General features: G+C 32.1%; 6 protein-coding genes across 6 annotated transcripts; 4 read left to right on the plus strand and 2 right to left on the minus strand.

The window, feature by feature from the left end:
• Window positions 1–2,041: 2,041 nt before the first annotated feature.
• LOC115882469 (protein lethal(2)essential for life-like) lies at window positions 2,042–2,851 on the plus strand. The gene has a single exon (XM_030900539.1). The coding sequence runs from the start codon at window positions 2,173–2,175 to the stop codon at window positions 2,719–2,721; it is 549 nt and encodes a 182-aa protein (XP_030756399.1). The 5' UTR covers window positions 2,042–2,172; the 3' UTR covers window positions 2,722–2,851.
• A 929-nt stretch (window positions 2,852–3,780) lies between these two features.
• LOC115882529 (protein lethal(2)essential for life-like) lies at window positions 3,781–4,544 on the minus strand. Its single transcript, XM_030900646.1, has one exon. It carries the CDS (start codon window positions 4,468–4,470, stop codon window positions 3,928–3,930), a length of 543 nt encoding a protein of 180 aa, XP_030756506.1. The 5' UTR covers window positions 4,471–4,544; the 3' UTR covers window positions 3,781–3,927.
• A 5,617-nt stretch (window positions 4,545–10,161) lies between these two features.
• LOC115882526 (GATA zinc finger domain-containing protein 14-like) lies at window positions 10,162–13,387 on the plus strand. The gene has a single exon (XM_030900643.1). The coding sequence runs from the start codon at window positions 10,287–10,289 to the stop codon at window positions 13,260–13,262; it is 2,976 nt and encodes a 991-aa protein (XP_030756503.1). The 5' UTR covers window positions 10,162–10,286; the 3' UTR covers window positions 13,263–13,387.
• Window positions 13,388–14,211: 824 nt separating this feature from the next.
• On the plus strand, window positions 14,212–15,081 carry LOC115882528 (protein lethal(2)essential for life-like). Its single transcript, XM_030900645.1, has one exon. The coding sequence runs from the start codon at window positions 14,350–14,352 to the stop codon at window positions 14,896–14,898; it is 549 nt and encodes a 182-aa protein (XP_030756505.1). The 5' UTR covers window positions 14,212–14,349; the 3' UTR covers window positions 14,899–15,081.
• Window positions 15,082–15,938: 857 nt separating this feature from the next.
• On the minus strand, window positions 15,939–16,865 carry LOC115882527 (protein lethal(2)essential for life-like). Its single transcript, XM_030900644.1, has one exon. It carries the CDS (start codon window positions 16,715–16,717, stop codon window positions 16,166–16,168), a length of 552 nt encoding a protein of 183 aa, XP_030756504.1. The 5' UTR covers window positions 16,718–16,865; the 3' UTR covers window positions 15,939–16,165.
• Window positions 16,866–21,183: 4,318 nt separating this feature from the next.
• LOC115882505 (heat shock protein 27-like) lies at window positions 21,184–21,889 on the plus strand. The gene has a single exon (XM_030900589.1). The coding sequence runs from the start codon at window positions 21,306–21,308 to the stop codon at window positions 21,798–21,800; it is 495 nt and encodes a 164-aa protein (XP_030756449.1). The 5' UTR covers window positions 21,184–21,305; the 3' UTR covers window positions 21,801–21,889.
• The last annotated feature ends 153 nt before the right edge of the window (window positions 21,890–22,042 follow it).

Raw genomic sequence — 22,042 nt, forward strand, 5'->3', positions numbered from 1 at the left:
ATCAAAATACCTATAGGTCTTATAAGAAAAAGATTACTAGATTACAATACCATAAATCCCATAAAGAGGAATGTCGTCTCAGTATTCAGTAGTTTTTTCTTTAAACATAAACAATATGATCGAAAAAAATACGATGAAGTGAAGATCGCTGTCATTTTATATGTAAAATTATATGTCGAATGTCATCGATCGTCATTTCAAGCCAACTGGACGGCGTTTTTTTCGATCATACGGTATTGTCCTAAATAAAAAAAAAATATCTTTATTCTATATTCCGTACAATTGAAAAAACGCCATCCAGTTGGTTTGGAAATGAGGATCAGTGACTTGCCCCATATTATTTTATGTACAAAATGACGGCACTCATTACTTTTGATTTAATGAATAATGAAATCGAATTTTTCCTTTCTTTGTAGGCTAAACAATATCTAAAATTCAAAAATTGAAGTTTGTGGGACTTCTAGAACTTTGATGACGGTAAGTGAGTCACGAAATTATAGAAGTTGGCTAGCAATAATTCATAAACTTTAATTTATTGATGTTAAGTTGATATAAAAATAAAATCCGATTATATCAAATCGATTAATCCTAACTTTTTGTCGACTGGAAAGTCATATACCGGGTGCGTCTCAAAAGTGGCTCACTCCTGTAACTTTGTTATTTTTTCAGTTAAAAAAAAAACGAGATTTGGTATGTTAGTATATTATATAAATTAGGATTGATTGACGTATTCAATTGTTTTCGGTCACTTCCTGTTTCACCGGAAAAAAATACCGGGGGTGCCATTTAAAAATCAAAAGTTGTAGTAATTTTCGGCGAAACAGGAAGTAACCAAAAACAATTAAATACGTCAATCAATCCTAATTTATGTCATATACTTACATACCAAATATCGTCTTTTTATCTGCAAAAATAAACAAGTTATAAGAGTGAGCCACTTTTGAGACGCACCCGGTATAGCCAGTGTGTTGTCTTGATTAGTAAAAATGATTATTCTTGCTTTATCCATAACGAAGTCACAGAGGGATCAAAAGTACAAAGTTGCTTTGATGCTTCGAGAAAAGGATGGTTTTGGTACAGCTATGCTCGACTTAGCGATTGGTTTGACAAGCTATAACCCCAAAGCTATAACCAATATGTTATGGCTATAACTAGCAAAAATTGTATATTTTGCTGCTTATTAATAACATATGTTACTAAAATCCATATGTGTGTGTGCAATATGCATACACATATACTGACTGTCCTCTTTTCACGCAGTTGAGCAGCTCTGAACTGTTCAAGAACGCGATACTCTCACTCCATTCAATTGAGTCATAAAGCTCCAGAACTGTTCCGCGCCATATGGAGGCACCAGGCTATCGCGCACCGCTCCTTTCAGAACCGTTCTCGAGTAGCCCCAGGGCGTAAAGCCCGGAACTCGAAATTCGCGAATGGAGGACAGCAATAGACACAGATAAAGGCATATTAAAGCCACAGATAAAAGGCATATACACAGATATAAAAAGACATATTGCACACACATCTGTAGATTTTAGAAACTTATGTTATTAATATCACAGATTAATATTAGATAAGCAACAAAATATGCAATATTTGCTAGTTATAGCTATTATTTATCCAAATACAAACAACAATCGTGTATAAAATGGGGCTTTATGATTAACAGTTTATTATAGATAGAATAGTCCAAGCGTAATCCAATAATAGATTTTATAATGTAAAATATTTTTTTTTCTTTTGGTAATATTTTTATTTTTTTATAAAAATAATTTTTTAATCTTTTTTCTTTTCTTTTGAAAATATATTATTTAAATTCATAAAGTTCGAGTGCTTTAAGACTTTACGCAAGCATCATCTGATAATTCCAGGAAATATAATTTTTTAGAAATATCAAGCAAACTCCGCTTTAAATCAAATGGTACGACTGAGAAAACGACCTAAATTACCCCGCCTTCTCCTACAACAACACAACCAGCAACAGCGTTCAAGGTCAGATCGATTCTTCCAGACGCTTCGACTGTAAACGCACTCTATACGTTAAAACGCGAACCTACTCGAACATTCCGCCATACTATAAAAGCGGACAGGTTCCAGCGCATTCGCCAAAAAGTTAAATAGAGGTTTAATTGAGTTTTCTCATATTTTCTCAAGCGAAAATAGTCAGTAATTATGTCTTTGATTCCATTGTTATTCGAAGATCCTGATACCTTGTGGACCCGACCATCCAGAATTTTAGACCAGCAATTTGGGTTGAGTTTGTTGCCTGAAGACCTGTTTAGACCAGTGGACTGGAACAACCGTATTCTGACCAGAACTCCAGCAGGTTATTTGAGGAACTGGAGGTCAGGAGCATCGGAACAGGACAGTGGATCCGTTGTTAAAGTTGACAAAGACCAATTCCAAGCCAACTTGGATGTCCAGCAATTCAAACCTGAGGAAATTTCTGTCAAAATTACTGGAGATAATGTCCTGACCATCGAAGGAAAGCACGAAGAAAAAAAAGATGAACATGGGTTTATTTCCAGACACTTTGTGAGAAGATATGTTCTGCCGAAGAACTGTGACTTGGGGAAGTTGGAGTCCAAGCTGTCTTCTGATGGGGTGCTGAGTGTTACTGCTCCAGTGGTTCAGAGCAGGGAGATTGAGCACAAAACTGTTCCGATCAAGCAGACTGGGGAACCTGCCAAACAAACTCAGGCAGTGGAGAAGAAGAAGTAGATGTTTTGCACCAAAGAACACTGGAATAATTTAGTGTTGTGTATGGGGTGTTAAATATAATATTACTTACATGCATACATTATATTGTTTCTGAATTTTCAAGACTTATAAATAAATAAAGGTATAAGTAAACATATATCGCTCTTTCATTTTTTTATCCCTACGGGAATATCTACAGCATCCCTTATCTATAGATTCCTTCATCTGTAGTTTCTGCATAGCGCATTCTAAAAATACAGCATAATCATAAAAAGGTCTCAAATTAGCTTATAACGCTTATATAGGCTTCTTATAGTGATCGTATACAGGTTGTTAACTCGACAGTTACTTATAGGGGAACAGAATGGCAACACTGCCTATTGAGAACGCATGCATTATTGATTTTTCTGCCGACTCGTCCCGTCGCGTCGCGTCGTCTATCGACGAGCGCCCGAGGTTGCCATATTTCAACCATAAAGCTCTTGCCGCGAGTAATGAACAAATTAACAACCTGTATATTATTATTAATTAACTAGTTGAAGCCTGGCGCATCCGCCACGACATCATAAAAGTAGTTTTTTTAATTAAATGAAAAACAAAAAATCCGGTGACGACAGTTTTTAGAAGAGCCAATTAGCTATCTTTTAGTAAAAAAAGCAACTTTCTAGAGCAAGTCGTTACTTCAATAGAGACGACACACAGATAAACATTAGCATTTTATATAATGTAGATTATCTTCATATAGACCAAATTTACTAAATATATTCAATAAATTTTGGTCATTTCCAGTGTCTTTAAGTGAAAATAAAAATAGTAAAATTAACTGATTCAAAAAATATTAGTATAAAATTCTTTGGTATATGTAATTAATGATTCCTATATAAATAAAAAAATCACTTATATAAAAATTATAGCGTTCTGTTATTTTTTACCTTATAAAACTTTATATACCTTTGTTGCCTTTGTTACAAAAAATAAAATAAACAGAAAAGAATTTTTGAATAATTAATAATTTATTTCAAATATATATCCGGAATTATTTTTTTTATATAAAAATTCAAAATATAAAGTTAAATCCCCTTTATAGTTTATTTCAAAAGAGCTTTATTAAAAATAAATGCATACATAACATTCATATATAAGTTTTATAAAAACTATAAGAATACAATAGAAAAAATAACACAAAAAACTAATATTTTAAAACATTAAACATTAACAAAAGTTTTTTTACAGTTTCTGTTCAACAGCTTGGGTTCTAGCAGGTTCCCCGGTTTGCTTAACAGGAATAGTCTTGTGCTCAACAGCCTCTGCCTGTATCTGAGGAGCACTGATTGTCAGTACCCCGTCAGAAGACAATTTCGATTCCACTTTCTCGATATCATAGTTCTTGGGCAGCACATACCTCCTCACGAAATGCCTAGAAATAAACCCGTGCTCGTCAGGCTTTTCCTCATGCTTTCCCTCGATTGTCAGCACGTTATCTCCTGTCACTTTGACAGTAACCTCCTCAGGCTTGAACTGTTGCACGTCCAAACGTGCCTGGAACTTGTCCTTGTCAAAACTCACCACAGAGCCTTCGTCCTGAGCTCCGGCAGGCGATCTCCAGTTTCTCAGGTACCCTGCCGGCGTTCTTGAAAGAATCCTGCTGTTGAGGTGAAGTGGCTGGAATAAATCTTCTGAAGCTAGACCCAGGCCGAATTGTTGGTCTAGAAGCCTGGATGGTCGAGTGTAGACAGGGTAGTCTTCTAGGAGATAGGGTAGAAGAGACATTTTTTGTTGTGGAGAAAAAAACAACGTTTTAGACGATTAGATTTGAACTGATCTGCAGGAGGTTTCAAGCGAGTTTTTATACTTGTGGTGACGTGCAAAAATTGATTATAAAACGTCTGGCTTAAACGTTTTGAGTACGTTCCTGAATATTATTCTAGCGGTGTGGTATTAAACGAAAATATTTATACCACAGAGAGAGAGACGCTTGTGTCAATAATTACCGGATGTACCGTTTTTTGGCAAATGCTTGTTTTATCTCTGTCTACCCATTCTGTCTACTCGTTCTGTCTACCATTTCTGTCTGCCTATTCCATATTGGGCAGATATTAAAAGCTTAAAGCTTACAAATCGTTCATATAAACTCATGGTACATGGTCGCGGACGCTCCGCTCCATCTGAAAACGCTGTTATATGTCTATACCAGGTGTTTCAAATTCGACTCTCACCATTGGAATATACAGGGTGCCCCTATATTCCGGGGGCATAGAACCACTGCGCATTTTTGGAATCGAAATAAGTCACTATTTACTACATTTTTTGTCTCTTTAAAACGCATACTTTCTGAAATATAGGTAGTAGCCTTAGTAGTTATATGTTACATGTCCATAGGATATTGGGACGCCCTGTATAATTCGGAAACGGTAAGAGATACAGAGTGGCTCAAATTGGAGCAAGGTTGTCTGTCGATGATAATTATTTGAACTTTGAAAAACTGAAATTTCTGGTTTTTGTTTTCATTTTCTTACGAAATTTCGACAGCTAGAAAAATCTATAAACACTTTCTCAAAGCAACTATTTTAATTTCATCTTTTAGTGGTGTGAAAAATCACTTACGGCGTTTCGTTTTTTCTGGAATCACTATCATTTTTAATAGGAACCTGATTTTTTCTGTTTTAAAAAAATAAAGTTGATAATGGTCAAAATAAACTCGTTTTTCCCGCCATATTTCCGGAAATAAAAAATATAGATCAATTAACGGATTTTCATTGGGCTCATCCTAAGGGCTCATCGACAGACAACTTTATCCCAGTTTGAGCCACCCTGTATCTTTATTTTTTCCAAGATACCAGTTTTGAGAATCGAATTTGAAATACCCGGTGTACAATTTTGGTTTTCTATATTTTTTTGTTTTCTGCAGGCCGCATCAATGCTTTGCGATCTCAGAAAAGTCAATGTCAGGTACAAACATATAACATACACAGTGTGGTCCGAACTGTATTCCGGAAACTTCGGCAGCTTATTCTGCAGGTAAAAATAAGTAAAAAAGTTCGTATGTATGTTTTAAAATGCTTAGTTTCGGAGATACAGGGTGTAGAAATTTCATTTTTATTTCGATTTTTTCCAAATAATTTCTGAAGTAACGTCAATATTGAGATGAAGAAAATTTGATTTTGATGTCAATACGACTACTATTTGTATGGGGCGCCACCTACATGTGTTTTAACTGTTTTTGAGAGTAATAACTTTTCGTCCGTACCTGTATAAAACTACTGGGTGAAAAAATATACATTTCCGTGATTTTTTACGATAAAATATGTCTTGGTAAAAATGGCTACGAGCAACCTATCTCTAGATATTTAGAATGAAAATAGTCAATTCATGTCATTATTGACAAAAAATAAACATGTTGAGTAAAGTTATTTGACTGAAATAGTAAATTTGGGAACTTTTTATTTTTTTAAATCAATCATAAATTTTTCTTTGAAAAAATGATGATAAAAAAGTTTCTGTTGAACTTTTGACACAAAAACATTTCAAATTTATGATTTCAGTTTAATAACTATTTAGTCAACATGTTTTATTTATGTCAATGACGACGCAGGTATTGATAATTTCGATTCCAAATATCTCGAGAACCATTACTCTCAGCGATTCTTACCAAGAGACCTTTTTTATGTAAAAAAAAGTCGTAAATGTATATTTTTTTACTCAGTAGTTTTATACAGGTACGGATGAAAAGTTATTACTCTTCAAACCAGTTAAAAATGTGCAGGTGGCGCCCTCTACAAGTAGGAGTCAAAAAACTCCTATAGACACCATTTTTCATCCAAATAATTAATGACGTTACTTTAGAAATTATTTGGAAAAAATTAAAATAAAAATGAAACTCCTACACCCTGTATCTCCGAAACTAAGTATTTTAGGACATACATTTATACGAACTTTTTTACTTATTTTTATCTGCAGAATATGCTGCCGAAGTTTCCGGAATACAGTTCGGACCACCCTGTATATTAACTGTTAAAATGTTTTTACTTTATTAGTACCACAGTGTATGTGTTATATGTACCAAATATTATAAAAATATCTGGTTCACTTAATTTTCCATAATAGGAGTAGAAGAAAATACAAAAATATCTATAATTTTTCCAATAAAAATCATATGTAATTTATAATCACATAAATTTTATATAAATCCGTTGAGCGTGTGTACGTCTACCATAAATTTGGAATTTTAAATAATATTTTTAATAAAAACGCGTGTGTGCCGTAAAAACAACAAACAATTTTTATTTTCGTAAATTATTTTTTTTCTCCCAGACTTGACGATGTATCTGCCGGTGCTGTGCCGGTGCGTTATGTTTGTGCAGTAATTTAGATAATCTAAAAATAGCATCACTTATTTATTAACCAGTTTATCACTCCACTGTGACTCCACTGTCTACACATGTGCGCCAAACACAAGGCCAACATCGGCCAATTTATTTGTTACCTACTAATTTTGGCCTTCCCAACAAGCAAAATTTATTGCTGGAACATTGCCAAAACTTCGCAAAGCAAGATGTAACATTATTGCTTTTTTCATTGTAGGGAGGTTTATACAAGGTGGCAGGTTAGCTTAATCTTCCGCCAAATAACATTGCAGTGCAAGGTTGAAAAAAATGTTGATGCAAGTTTATTGAAACCTTGTCACAACCTCGTGAGAAGATTTCACAATATTCTTGAAACGTTGCTAATGTAACGTTCAAGAAAGTACTAATTTGAGATTTATTAGCAATATTGTTAATTTTACGTCAATACAATATTGGTAAAATTATATTGTGTTTTGCACAGCACTCTGTCTATATGAGCCAGATTCGATTTTTAAACCCGAAAATATTTGAAAACAATTTGTAACCCGGTGGGTGATAATATCCATGACAAATAATTTCAGTTAAATCTTAATATTTTCGCAAATTTCAGTTTTATTATGTTTTAAAAACTTCAGAATATAAAACAAGAGACTCGGATTCATACCATACCCACACCTTGTAGCGAGCATAAATTATAATTGTGACGTCACTTAGTAATAAGTAAGGTAATAAGGGATTAAAAAACTTTAAACCATAAAGCACATAGATACGGAATTTTTGTCCGTATCTCGTAACCAGCATAAATCATATTTGTGACGTCATGTAAGGAAAAAATGAAACCTAATATGATGGAATAAAAACGGCGTCAGCGATGGCTATGAAATGAAGATCGCAGTCATTTTATATGTAAAATTATATGGGGAATGTTATCGATCGTCATTTCCAAGCCGAATGGACGCCGTTTTTTTCGATCATACGGTATATATTCAGTAAAAGTACCTATAATTTTGTCTTTGTACCTATCTTTGTGTCAAGGTATATGATTTTGACAAGTGACAAAATTTTTTACACTTTTCTGTCAAAAGTTTTAATTTTTTTTGCATCAAATATCTGAAACAGAAAAAACGGTTATTTTTACTTAGTAGGCTATATTTAAATGGTTAGAATTAATAGATCATGAATACTATACCATACGTTTGAACAAAACGTCGTCAAACACGGCTGGGAAATGATAATCGATGATAATTTTGGCGAGGTCAAGCCCTAGATGTAATATATTGGCCCGTACTCTTTAATTTTTAACAGCGCACTTACTGCCAGTTGGGTTTAAGAAGGTTGTAATTTATTTTTATATTGAGTAAAAATGATTTTTAAATGGTGTAGTTTAAAATTCGAGAAAACATGTTTTTTGGAAATAGATTTTTGTGTCTGGAAACGTTCTATTTTTTTTAATCTTTCTATAACTATTAGTGTTAATTTTTGACTAGTTTTTCTGAATCGATTGTCATTCCCTAGCCGTTTATGACGCCGGTTTTTTTTCGATCATAAGATATAAATAACATATATGGTTTGGTTTGGTTGAATTATATTGAAAGAGGCCAAACACTTATTTTTAAATGCACTGAATGAAATCAATGACGTCTATTTATTCAGATGTCATTGGATAAAATTAAACATTAACAGATTAAAACAGAGTATAGAAAATAAAATCAATCTCAATCTCATCTTTTTAAAAATATCTTTTATGTTTTTGATAATATGCCAAAAGAAGGAAGTAGGCTAATAAACAGTTCTGTATTGTCTAGTCACACCAGTGAAATGTCGGTATGTTATTTTTCCTTGACAGATTTTCCAAATGTGTTTATTATTTTATCTTTTAAATTCTGACGCCTCTTTATTATTAGACATTTAAGTGAAATCATTCTTTTTGATTTTGATTATGACTAACAGATACAAAAAATATAAATAGTTTATATAAAAAGACATAAAAATAAAATTCTGGATGTACAGTATGCCCCCGGATTTGTCTTTACAAGAGGAAAAACTTTCCTATTACATATTAACTTTTTGAGAAAAATGTATTCTTCATAAAAATTAAAAAAATATGAAAATACTGAAAATAATACGAGATTGTTGCTATATAGATGGTAAGTTGTACCATATATCAAGAAAAAATGGCGTCAAAGATAGCTGGGGAATGACAATCAATGATAATTTTTGCGAGGTCAAGCCCTAGACGTCATTAATTTGCGTACTCTTCTTTATTTTTTAATGACGCTTACTGCCAGTTGGCCTTAAGAAGGTTGTAATAATTTATTTTTATATTGAATAAAAATGATTTTTAAATAGTATGTAGTTTAAAATTCAAAAAAAAAATTTTTTTGGAAATACATTTGAGTCTGGAAACGTTCTATCATTTTTTAATCTTCCTATATTTAGTGTTAATTATTCTTGACAAATGTTATGCTAATTTTTAGTAAATGACGTTTAGATATTGACCTCGCTAAAATTACAATCGATTGACATTCCCAGCCGTCAATGACGCCGTTTTTTCGATCATACGGTACTTGGTGTTATTTTCTGGATATCGGTTTTTAAAATTTTTCTTGACTCGTTCGATAGACGTTTTTCGAATATCTACACGTCAATCGCCTGTTAAAGTCGTCCTACTAGAAAGTAGACCACTCTGTATAAATTTTCTAAAAGCCATCATACACACACGACATGATTTAAGAGATATGAATACTCTTTACTATATTTGAAATCGACAAACTCCTATTGTGATATATTCAAAATTTCTAGATAATTTCCTTATATGTTCCCAATATAATAAAACTTATTTAATTTAAAACCCATTCTCGAATTCTAGACATACGCAATATTCAGTTTCTTTGCCAAATACGGCACATTTTCCCAAATAAATCCGATTTTGTTATTGTGTCTCGTCATACCCAACACCAACGCAGAAATTCTTAATCACCTCCGAAATAAACAGTCGACATAGCCCGCTGATTCAGATCCAATAATATTTTGGCAACTCTAAGGAAATTATACATTCACGCGCTACCTACATTTCCACTGACGATGATTTTCCTTTAGAATATAAAACCAACGCGTAGCAACATCACAGCCACAGTCTAGCATCTGAATTCAAACGAATAGTTCGCCTAAAAATCTATTTTTCGGTATAGTGAAACTTTTTTTATATAGTAGTGCGTGAAATTAATATTTACACCCAAAAAAATGTCTCTTTTACCGTACATCTTTGACATCCACCCAGACAAATCTATCTTCTCCTGGCCCTCACTTATCTCCAAGGATGAAGACTTCTTCAAACCCCTCCGATCTTCAAGTATTTGGAGCCAATTAACCGAACACCACAAAGAAATCACCGTGGATAAAGACAAGTTCCAGGCCAGTGTGAACGTCAGGCACTACAAACCTGACGAGATCACAGTGAAGCTCAACAACGACAGAACTGTGACTATCCAAGGCAAGCACGAAGAGAAACCTGGACAAGGATACATCTCCAGACAGTTTACCAGACACTACACACTCCCTGACGATTGTGACGCACAGAAAATGCAAACCAAGCTGTCTTCTGATGGTGTTTTAGTCCTTTCTGTTCCCATGAAGCCTGATGAGGATAGAGTTCAGATAAGGGAGGTTCCTGCCACACCTACGGGCTCTGTTTCATCCAGAGATGGATTTTCGGCATCCTTCAACAAAAAACTCGAGTCTAGTGAAACCAGAAATGCTTCAAGTTCATATAACAGCAAGTATGATTCACAATTTGAGCAAAAACACCAATCAAGAAACATAGAATCTGTAAATGCTTCCAAAACATCTTACAGCAATATTGAATCTGAAGACAGTCTTATCAGAAACGTACCAATCAGTCTTTCCGAGAGACAGAACAAGTCTGATGAGGATAGAGTCCAGATAAGAGAGGTTCCTGCCACACCCACGGGCTCTGTTTCATCCAGGGATGGATTTTCTGGGTGTTTCAACAAAAAACTTGAGTCCAGTGAAACTAGGAATGTTTCAAGCTCTTATAACAGCAATTATGATTCTGAATTCGAGCAAAAACACCAATCCAGGAACGTAGAATCTGTAAATGCGTCCAAAACAGTTTACAGAAACATCGAATCTGAAGACAGCCTTATCAAAAACGTGCCAATCAGTCTTTCCGAGGCACCTAACAACTCCTACGAATCTACATCAGTTTACAAGAACGTAGAGGAACAGTCTAAGAATAAATCCAACTCAAACAATGAATACAATTCCCGAAGTGACTACAAACATGTAGAAGAAAGAAGACAATCCAGAGATGTCCCAGTAAGTTACACTGACGCACTTAGCAGCTCTTATGAATCTAAAAACTTCCAAAAAAATATCGAAGAAGATAGAAGGAATGTTAGAGATGTTCCTATTAAACTTGCTGACTCGTTTGATTCAAATGTTGCATACAAAAATGTTCAGCAAGAATCCAAACACACCAGAGATGCCTTAAACAACGGGTTTATTGATTCAAAGAGTGATTTCAAACACGTTGAAGAAAGGAAACAGACTAGAGATACTCCAGGAAGTTATTCTGATGCTTTTAACACCTCTTACCAGTGTACAAACGTCTATAAAAGTGTGGAAGAGGACTCAAGGCATGCTCCTATCAATCGTGTTGATTCATATGACTCTCAGAGTGCGTACAAGAATGTTGAACGTGAAATGAATGTGAACACCAAAGACGCTTTTGGAGAAAGTGACTTGAGAACGGACCACAAACATGTCGAAGAGCGAAAACAGGCAAGAGAAAGAAATGTTCCTATCAACCGAGTTGATTCATATGATTCCCAAACTGCTTACAAGAATGTTGAACATGAAATCAAGCACACCAAGAACACTTTTGGACAAACTAATGGATTTAGTGATACGAGACTGGACTACAAGCAGGTTGATGAAAGAAAACAGACTAGAGATATTCCGGTAAATTATTCGGATACATTTGAGTCGACTAAAATATACACAAACGTTAACGAAGACAGAAGAAATGTCAGAGATATCCCCATAAGTGTTCCTGAGACATTCAGTAAAACTTATGATACTCAAAAGGTGTCTAAGAACTTCGACGAAGAAAGAATATACAAAAAAGATGTTGGTCATGACCGGAAGAATGAATTTTCTGACTCTAGATCAGAGTATATAGAACAAAAAGTGCAAGTTAAAGATATCCCTATTAATGTCTCGGAAACTGTTAACAAATCTTATCAGTCTTACCAAAACGTTCAAGAATCAAAGCAGAATGTTTATGACTCTAGATCAAACTACAAGAATGTCGAAGAACGCAAACAAGTTAGAGATATTCCCGTGACATTCTCCGACTCCAGAGATTCCTCATATGTTTACAAAAATGTTCAGGAGGAAAAGAAGAACGTTAGAGATGTCCCAATTCAACTTTCTGAGTCTGTGAATAAGAGTCATCAATCCCAAAGCTCTTACAAGAATGTTGATGAAGAGACAAAATATGCCAGAGACTCTTCCAACTTGAATAACAGTTCTTACAACTCTAAATTGAACAGTAAAAATGTTGAAGAAAAAATAGTAACTAGGGATATTCCATTTGGATTTTCTCAAGCTAGAAGAGATTCTTACCAATCCAATGTGTCCTACAAGAACGTTGAAAAAGAAACAAAGTATGCCAGAGACTCATCCAACTTAAATAACAGTTCTTACGACTCCAAATTCAACAATAAGAATATTGAAGAAAAAATAGTAACTAGGGATGTTCCATTGGGTTTTTCTCAAGCTAGAAGAGATTCATACCAATCTAACATGTCCTACAAGAATGTAGAAGAAGAAAAAAGGAACTTAGGAGGTCAATCAACTTATTCCTACAAAAAAGTCGAAGAACAGTATGTTGATGTTCCTGTAAACGTAAGCCAAACCACTCAATCACAGTACATTTCCGAAAAATATGAAAATAATACTGGAGCAACTAGGAATATTCCTGTTGGTACATCGGGAAAAAGATGTGATGGATCTGGTATCTTAATAAAAGAAGAATCTAAAAAATCAGAAATCAGAGAAGGATCTGGCAACGTCACAGGCTCCTACAAAAGTACCAACGAATCCAGACAAGAAAACTACCAGAAAGTGCAGTATAGGGATGTACCGATTAATCTTACTGGACCTTCTAGGGATGTTCATGTACCAGTGATCTAAAAATTATTATCGAAACAATTTCTTTTTCTTAATTTGTAAATATGTTTCAATGTTTCTTATGTAAATATTCTTTTTTATTTATTTTTTATATATTATCAGGCCAAATAAATTACTTTTATTTACCATAGTGCTTTTTACTTACCTATTTATGGTAAAAGAAATTTTAATATTTTATCTTTAAAGAAAACTGTGTAATACAACATTATTTTATATATCAGCTGATATATCATCCAAGCTTATTTTATAATATTCCCCAGTTATTTTTAGACACGCGAGTATATATCATAAGTGTATAACATGTAAATAATAAGCTAAGCCTGTTGTGTGAATAATATTATATTTTTTAACGCTCACAGTCATTGAACTTGATGTCAAAATCAGATAGGTACCTAATAGTATCTTTGCAGATAGAGGTACCTATAATTTAGGTACCTAAAAATATTTTTATAATTATAAACATAATTTTATAATTATAAAATGACTATTCCTGCTAATTTTAGATAGAAATTCAAAATTTTTTAAATTTTAAAGATATTTTATGCATGTTTGATTTAAATATCTATCCTTCAAAGATTCACACACAAATCAAATTGTTTAAAGTTTTGTTGTCGTTTTATTGTGGTATTATTCATATAAATAGATCAAGTTCAAATAAATTCAAGGAAAAATGTTTTTACAACTTAAAAATAGATATGAGGAAGGTCAGGAAATGAATTTGTGCATAAATAAAACAAGCAAACATAATTTGTTATGAAATCTAAATACAAACATATTTTGTAACAGAAAACATGTACAACTCAGAATTCTAGATTATCTGCTGGCAACCAGTAAAACATTACCTTGTATGGAAAGTTGCCGAATGTTCTCGACGCAGCTCCTCAATATTTTCGTTGCTAAATAGACTGCGAATTTTCTAGGATGTTCCATTGGCCGATAAAAGCAGAAAAGCACCAATAATAATCATGCGCGTCATCAGTTTGAATGTGACAGTTGCCAGAAAGCGTCGAACAGCGTCGAAGTCGAAAGCCGGTTGAAAGCCAATAAAGAAGTGAAAATAAACGATTTTTTCTGTATTAATTTCCAAAATATGGCGTTACTACCGTTACTTTTCGAAAGGCCCCTAGTTAGACGCAATCATTGGTCCAGTTTAGTTGATCCAGAAGAAAACGAACTCGTTTCTTTTGTTCTAAAAAACTTGGAAGACAAAACTCGCCAGTTGAGTGAAATTGAGAAAGATTCCACCATAGAACTGGACAAGGATCATTTCCAGGCTTCCATCGACGTACAACAATTCAAACCTGAAGAAATAACAGTAAAACTGATCGACGATAACACGATTTTGGTCGAGGGAAAACATGAGGAACGACCTGATGAACATGGCTACATCTCTAGACATTTTGTGCGTAAATACGTCCTTCCTAAGGATAGTAATTTGAAGGAACTGAAGTCTAAACTTTCTTCTGACGGTGTACTGTCCATAAGCGCCCCAAAAATAGAAGAAAAGCCTCAGCAGGATTACAAGGAGATCCCAATCATCCACACTGGTAAGCCTATACGAGGTGTGAAGAGGCTACAGCACTTGGATGCGGGGTTTAGGGCTGATAAGAAGGCAAAGAAATCACGTGGTCATAAGTAAAATGTTTTCTTTTTTGCATTTTTTTTGTTATCAATAATTCAGTCATATCATTTAAGTTAAAATAAGTATTAATGTGTTTGCTCAGCATAGTTCTTTTATATTCTGTTCCTGTTTGCTTTTATTAGATTGTAAGTTATTTTTGTATGTACTTTTGATAAAAAATAAAACATTTAATGTGTAAAACATAACTGTTTTATTTAACTAAAGTGAGAGTGAAGACCTAAGTATGATTAGAAGATTGTCATTTAAGTAATTCTTTGGTTTTTGAGAAGAAATAATTTAAGTACCAAACTTAACCATTACTAATAAACACTAGTAGTTTCTTCTACCATCCTGAATTACTCAAAATAATAATATTTATACTTATAATAAAATATTTATACTTAAAAAATAAAGATTTTAATTTACAAAATGTATATCAACTTGTAAGTTTCCAATTCCATTAACACTTTCTCCATATAAAAAATTGTTTTAGTACCTAATTCTGATGTTTAATGTTTTAATAATTTGTCTAAAGACATTCAGATAATGATTTATTGCAACTCTATAAACAATCCATCTATTATAACAATATTCTTATAAAATATGTTATATATGATCAAACATATGTACCTATCTTGAAAAAAATTTTGGGCTTTCACCACTGCTGGAAGGAAATCTACAAAATATAAATGCTATTTTTTGTAAACAGCACTGCATAGAATCCAGAAGCTTGTCAGTTGCTTTTTACTAGTAAAACAAATTTGTCTAACTGACAAAAATGCTTAATCATTTCAGGTTTCATCCCCTCATCAGAAGAAAAAAAAAACTCAAGAAAAACTACTTAATATCTAAATACAACTGTTCAAGAATAATTTAGTTTTTAGCAGATAGATTATAAACCGTTGACGTTCTGTTAAAATTACATCAAAAAACAGATTTTTTTCAAGAAATGAACCCCTGATTTTATGAACAGATATGGTCTATAAATAATTCTGATTTTTTTTATTATTTTCGTACAAGAAAAAAACACTGAAATGCATTGTCAAATCAAACTCATATTTAATTTATATCACATTTATTATTAAAATAAATTACAAAAAGAAATAGGTACTTTGATATTTTCAAACCAACAAAACTGTAGCTTACATCTCAGTCTTCACATAAAAAATTAGCAATCTAACTAACAAATTACATATAATTTTATAACTATTTTCTAGAGATAAATATTGATTATTTTCAAAAACATTTTCTAGAGATAAATATTGATTATTTTCAAAAACATACTTTATTTTTTCTCTTCCAACTTCTGTTTAGCTGGCTCTCCTGTTTGGGACACTGGAATTTCCTTATGCTCAATCTCCTTGCTCTCAATAACAGGAGCTGTAATACTCAGAACCCCATCTGAAGACAGCCTGGATTCCACTCTGCCGATATCATAGTTCTTCGGGACCACATACCTTCGTACAAAATGCCTTGAAATGTATCCATGATTATCTTGTTTCTCTTCATGCTTTCCCTCGACAGTAATGACATTCTCACCGGTAACTTTTACAGTAATTTCTTCGGGTTTGAACTGTTCCACGTCCAGATTTGCCTGGAATTGGTCTTTTTCCAGCTTAACAACTGAGCCCGAGTCCTTGGAAGAGTCCCTGGATCGCCATCTGCGTAGGTAACCGGCTGGGGTATGAGTTATTTGTTGGTTGTTCAGGTTCAGAGGCTGCAATAAGTCTTCTGGATCGAGGGAGAGCCCGAAATGCTGGTCAAGAATCCTGGATGGTCTAACAGCAACGGTACAAACTGGATCGTTGAAGAAAAAAGGTTGTAGGAATAAACTCATCTTGATTTAGCTGCTACTTTTTTTCTGGAGAAAAATTAAAATGTTTTTCGTTTAAAATTCACAAGTCTAACTCACTTTTGGTTTTAGCGCGCTCGACGAAATATCGAGGAATAAAAAACAAGACGCGAAATGTCAAGTTTTATATTCGTTTGGACAGTGCCTTCTATTAAAAGATCAGCCAACGGACGAGATTTATGACGTCACGCTAGTTAGATATAACGGATTAATAAATATGTTGTAGAATACATGGAAAACATAATTATTCCTCAGATTTTTAGTTTGTATTTTAAAAATGATATAGTTTAAATGAAATATACATAATATACAGTTAATAACTACAACATATATACCTATTTATAGTAATAAATACTTTGGCAAATAAACTATGAACCATACAAATGCAGCAAATGTTTTACAATGTACAAATAATGTATAGGTACATAAGATAATGGGTAAAATGTAAATATATTTTAAATTTTGGGGTTTGAAAATCGATCTAATTTAACAAAAAACGTTTAATATCTACTAATAGTGATGTATTATTATTTGCATTCACAAAATTTATATACGTATATTTTGCAAGTATCAATGTTCGAAAAATTATATTTACAAATAATACAATATTATCTAAAAAAAGGCGTCAGCGATGGCTATGAAATGAAGATCGTTGGCATTTTATATGTTAAATTATTCTAAAATTTTTCATTTTCTTGGGATTTTTAGGTTCGGGAAAAACGCTGATTAAGTTTTCATTTGGGTTTTCATTATTTTTATTTGGTTTAAAAAAAAACGTTTCGGCTAACTATAGCCTTCACAGTGTTGTGTCATATGAGAAAAATAGTGTCGAATATAATCCAAAAAATTACATATACAATATAATTCACACCTCATAATGTTTACTGCAATTAATAAACTAATATAAACTTATCAAAAGATGACCACATATTTTTAAAATTATTATTCTTAACACTAAAATTATCTACATTGACTATGGAGTACGCAGTAAACATTATGTGTATAGTGTGAATATTTTATATGCAATTTTTGGATTATATTCGACACTATTTTTTTCATATGACACAACACTGATGGAGGCTATAATGTTAGCCGAACCGTTTTTTTAAAACCAAATAAAAATAATGAAAAACCAAATGAAAAATCAATCAGCGTTTTTCCCGAACCTAAATTCCAAAAAAATCAAAAAATTTAGAATATTTAGAATCAAGGTTCAAGAATATCAAATTTTCCAAGATTGTAAAATTCTAGTTAATTATTTTATGTGTACAGTTATTTAGGGAATGTCATCGATGTTCATTTCCAAGCCAACTAGACGCCGATTTTTTTTCGATGATACGGTATAATTCTTACGTAAAATGTAAATAACATTAGACCAATTAAAACAAAGAAATATGAATTTCTTAGTATTTTTAGTAACACCTTTATTCTTAAAACTTAATTTTGTATTATGCAAATATACCAATTTTATTGTTATTTTATTCATATTGTATTCGGCCATCACTTAAATATTTGATATTAATTTGGTATTATAAATAATCAATACTATTCATTAAAAATTACTGAACAAATATATGTTATGCTTAACATACATTATATATTATCAAACAAAAACACATTCTTCTTTTAAACTGTATCAGTCTTGTCTTTACAAAAATCTTTTTAAAATTTGAACTCAAAATAATAATCTTTTTCATGATCTCTAATACATATATTCTTTATATTTTTCCCTAGATCATAATACCTACTTACGTGTTTGAATCTATCGAAGCTGAACCAGCAACACTTGGAGTGGAGATTCCACAATATGAATAAAATAAACATAATTGTCCAGTTTTCATTAATACCATCATGGGAGAATATTATTTTAAATTTATTAAAGATATTTTCAATAAAATTCTCTTGATTTATAACTCGTACCCACTTTTCTTGCTCTTCCGACACTTTAGGCTGCCTAGTATAATAACTATCCTTAGTAACTATCCTTTCCACCAGGAACAACAAAGATGAGGCATAGCACCAATAACACACTCCACTTAAGCTTTATTGATGAATTGTTAGAGTCTTAAAAAACACACACAAAAATCACGATAAGTAAAAAATGTATGGGCACTTTTAGGTTAAATCACTTGCACAACGTGTAATTTTTAAAATTTCTATTTTTTTATACGAAATCGAGAGTGACCATATATCTGGTAGTAGTTTATGTCACTTCAACACCAAAATAATTAGTTTTTTGCACTACTATAATAAATAATACCAAAAATCAAAGAGTTAAAACCAAAAATCAACCGACAAAATATGAAACGGAATCTAACCCAATATCTAAGTATGTACAGCTGATGAAGTAAACAAAAGTCCGCCCGTAGGCTGATCTTTTAATAGAAGGCATTGGTTTGGAATTCTCTAGATGGTTCTAGGATCGATGATTGGACGGTTTATTGAGAGCTAGGATGCCAAATGTAACAAAAATTTATCATGGAAGTGGATTAATTTTTTAATCAACATGTTTTCTAGATTATTTGTATTATAGATGTTTTTTAGTTGTTTTTATATTATATCTATTGGTTTTATTTTCTATTTTTTATAAGTTAATGTTTTTCAATTTCTGACTCCTTCAAGATGCAGATAATTACATGTTAATATAATTATTAATTTCACTCAAATTAACGTTAATTTTGTTAATACAAATTACAAATATGGAGAATCACGAATGAAAATGACGACATCAAAGCAATCAAATTCGTTGTAAAATTATGAAAAAAAAAAACAGAATCACAGCAAAAAGGTTTATCCAAAACAATCAAATTCGTATTAAAATTAAGAGAGAAAAAATCATAATTACAACCAAAAATGTTAACACAAAAACAATCTAATTTGTATTAAAATTAAGAAAAAAAAATTACTTCATACTTTTTATAAATAATTAGTGGGCAATAGTAGCGCTTGTTAGATAAAGTTATAGATATAAATAGGGCGATTCAATTATATTAATACACAAATAAAATGCTATACATTTGTTTCCCCAGTGGATAGGTACTGCCATAAAATTCCCATTGCAAAAATTTAGTATTCATGATAAATATTATACCGAGTGATTTTTGAAATTACTGTTTTTAGTGTGTTACTTCAAAAAAAGACCTTTGCAGTACCAATTATTTATCGTTTTCTGTCGAATCGAATTTTTAAAATATTCTATATAGATAATAATAGACAAAAAAAGGCTAATATAGAATATATTACAATGTACTAAATGTTATCTATAAGAGAGGCTATGGATTTTTTCAGATTATTCTATAAGGGGGAAGACAAAATCTGTACTGCCAGAATATTCTATTGCTTCAAAAATAATAAAATATACCGAAAGAAAGAAATCGTTCTAAATCTGGCAACATTGTATAAACTGTTTCAACCGCGCGAAATGCGCATCTTGAGAGGTAAAGAATATTTTGGATTTTTCGAGAGCTTCTCGAATATTTCGAACAGTATTCGGTTACAAACATTGTAGAAATTCTAGAAACAAACGTTATATATTTTGTCGTAATTAATCGCAACAATTATCTGAATATATAATTTTGCAATCGTTTTCTTTTTCTATGTTATACTATACTATTATGTTATGTTTTTTAATATGTAAAAGACGAAATATTTTACGATAGACTTGAAATGTTGAACTGAATTTCTTCAATTTCTACTAAAAAATTAAAGAGAATAGAATTTAATTGTAATAGGGTACATACACCTATCATTAATTATTATTTAACATCTCTTTTTTAAAAGCTGTGTTTTTTAATTTATAGTTTTTTTCAACATCTGTTGAGATAACTATAAAAACGACAAAAATAGCAATATTTTATTATTATAGTTGGGGATTGGAACCTTTGGGAGTTATAACAGCAAAATAAAACACTAATTCACCACAATACAACAAAACACTTTATTTTTAACGCTGGATGCGCTTTTCGCTAACCATGCTAGCCTCATTAAAACTAAGTTTTAATAATCTGCTAAGTAGTTTTAATTATCTGCTGATAATGCTAACATAGTTTGCAAAACACGCCTCCATTTCAAAAGTAAAAGTGTTTTGGTGCATTGTGGCGAGTTAGTGTTTTATTTTGCAACAGTAAATAGTAATTTTTTTTTAACTTTTAAAAAGCAGTTGTTCAAAAAATTCGAAAAGGCGATCTTGACAAAGAATCAGAATAAAAATAACGTAATTTTTTTTATAAAATTTTGAATTAAATTTTAAATTGTACTCTTAAACAATCCTTGGCCTGTTTTGTCTTTCTAATAATCAAAATTGCGTTAAAATGTACATAAAGCATCTTAAATTAACGATATCGATATTTTTTACTGAATCGATACTTAAAATATCTCTAGGCTCGAAATCGATACGACGCAAGTTCTAGAAACTTCCCGCAATTTCTATGGCGTATAAAATAAGCGCGTTGCTCGGCAACCGTCAACTTATCTCTCAACAAGCTGTCTAGTTACTTGAGAGCGAAATTTCAACTGTGATCGCAAAGTTTTTGCTTCTATCAAGTTCGATATTTGTTTGAAAGTCTCTATCAATATGAGTTTGTTACCGTATCTTCTTGAAGATTTTTACGCTCCTAGATTACTGGATCAAATCCAACCCATCGATATTTTGGCGTTAATCTCCAAACAACAAACCGAAGATGATCTTAAAAATCGTCTAGAAAAAAACCTATCCATCCAGCACGATAAGGACAAATTCCAGGCAATTATAGACGTGCAACAGTTCAAGCCAGAAGAATTGACCGTCAAAGTTAACAAAGACAGAACGGTGACTGTTGAAGGGAAACACGAGGAGAAACAGGATGAACATGGGTTCATATCCAGGCATTTTGTAAGGAAGTATTTGTTACCTGAAGATTGCGATGTTAACCAAGTTATATCCAAGCTGTCTTCTGATGGTGTTCTGAGTATTACCGCTCCAAAGAAGCCTCAGGCTAACCAGGTAGAATTTGTCCAAATACCTGTCGTAAGAACGGGACAACCTGCCAGGAAAATTGAACAAAAGGAAGGACAAGGGGATTCTTCTTAAAGTCATATTATTTTTTTTTATGAAATGTATTTGACTTTTTTTGTTTTAAATTTTTCGTATTAATATCTAGATTATATGTGTATGTTTAAGCATTTGTTTATTTCCATTTGTAATTTAGTATTTATTCAAAATAAATAGTTCTTATTAAAATATATTTTATATTTTTTATTTAGAACTTTTTGTCGATCAAAAGTATAAAGTTAAATTCTTTTAGCAGTAAAATAATTAGAAAGGAAAAATAT

This window comes from Sitophilus oryzae, unplaced genomic scaffold (assembly GCF_002938485.1).
Source record: "Sitophilus oryzae breed Bouriz unplaced genomic scaffold, Soryzae_2.0 scaffold_177_pilon_pilon, whole genome shotgun sequence".
Classification (NCBI taxonomy): Eukaryota; Metazoa; Arthropoda; class Insecta; order Coleoptera; family Curculionidae; genus Sitophilus; species Sitophilus oryzae.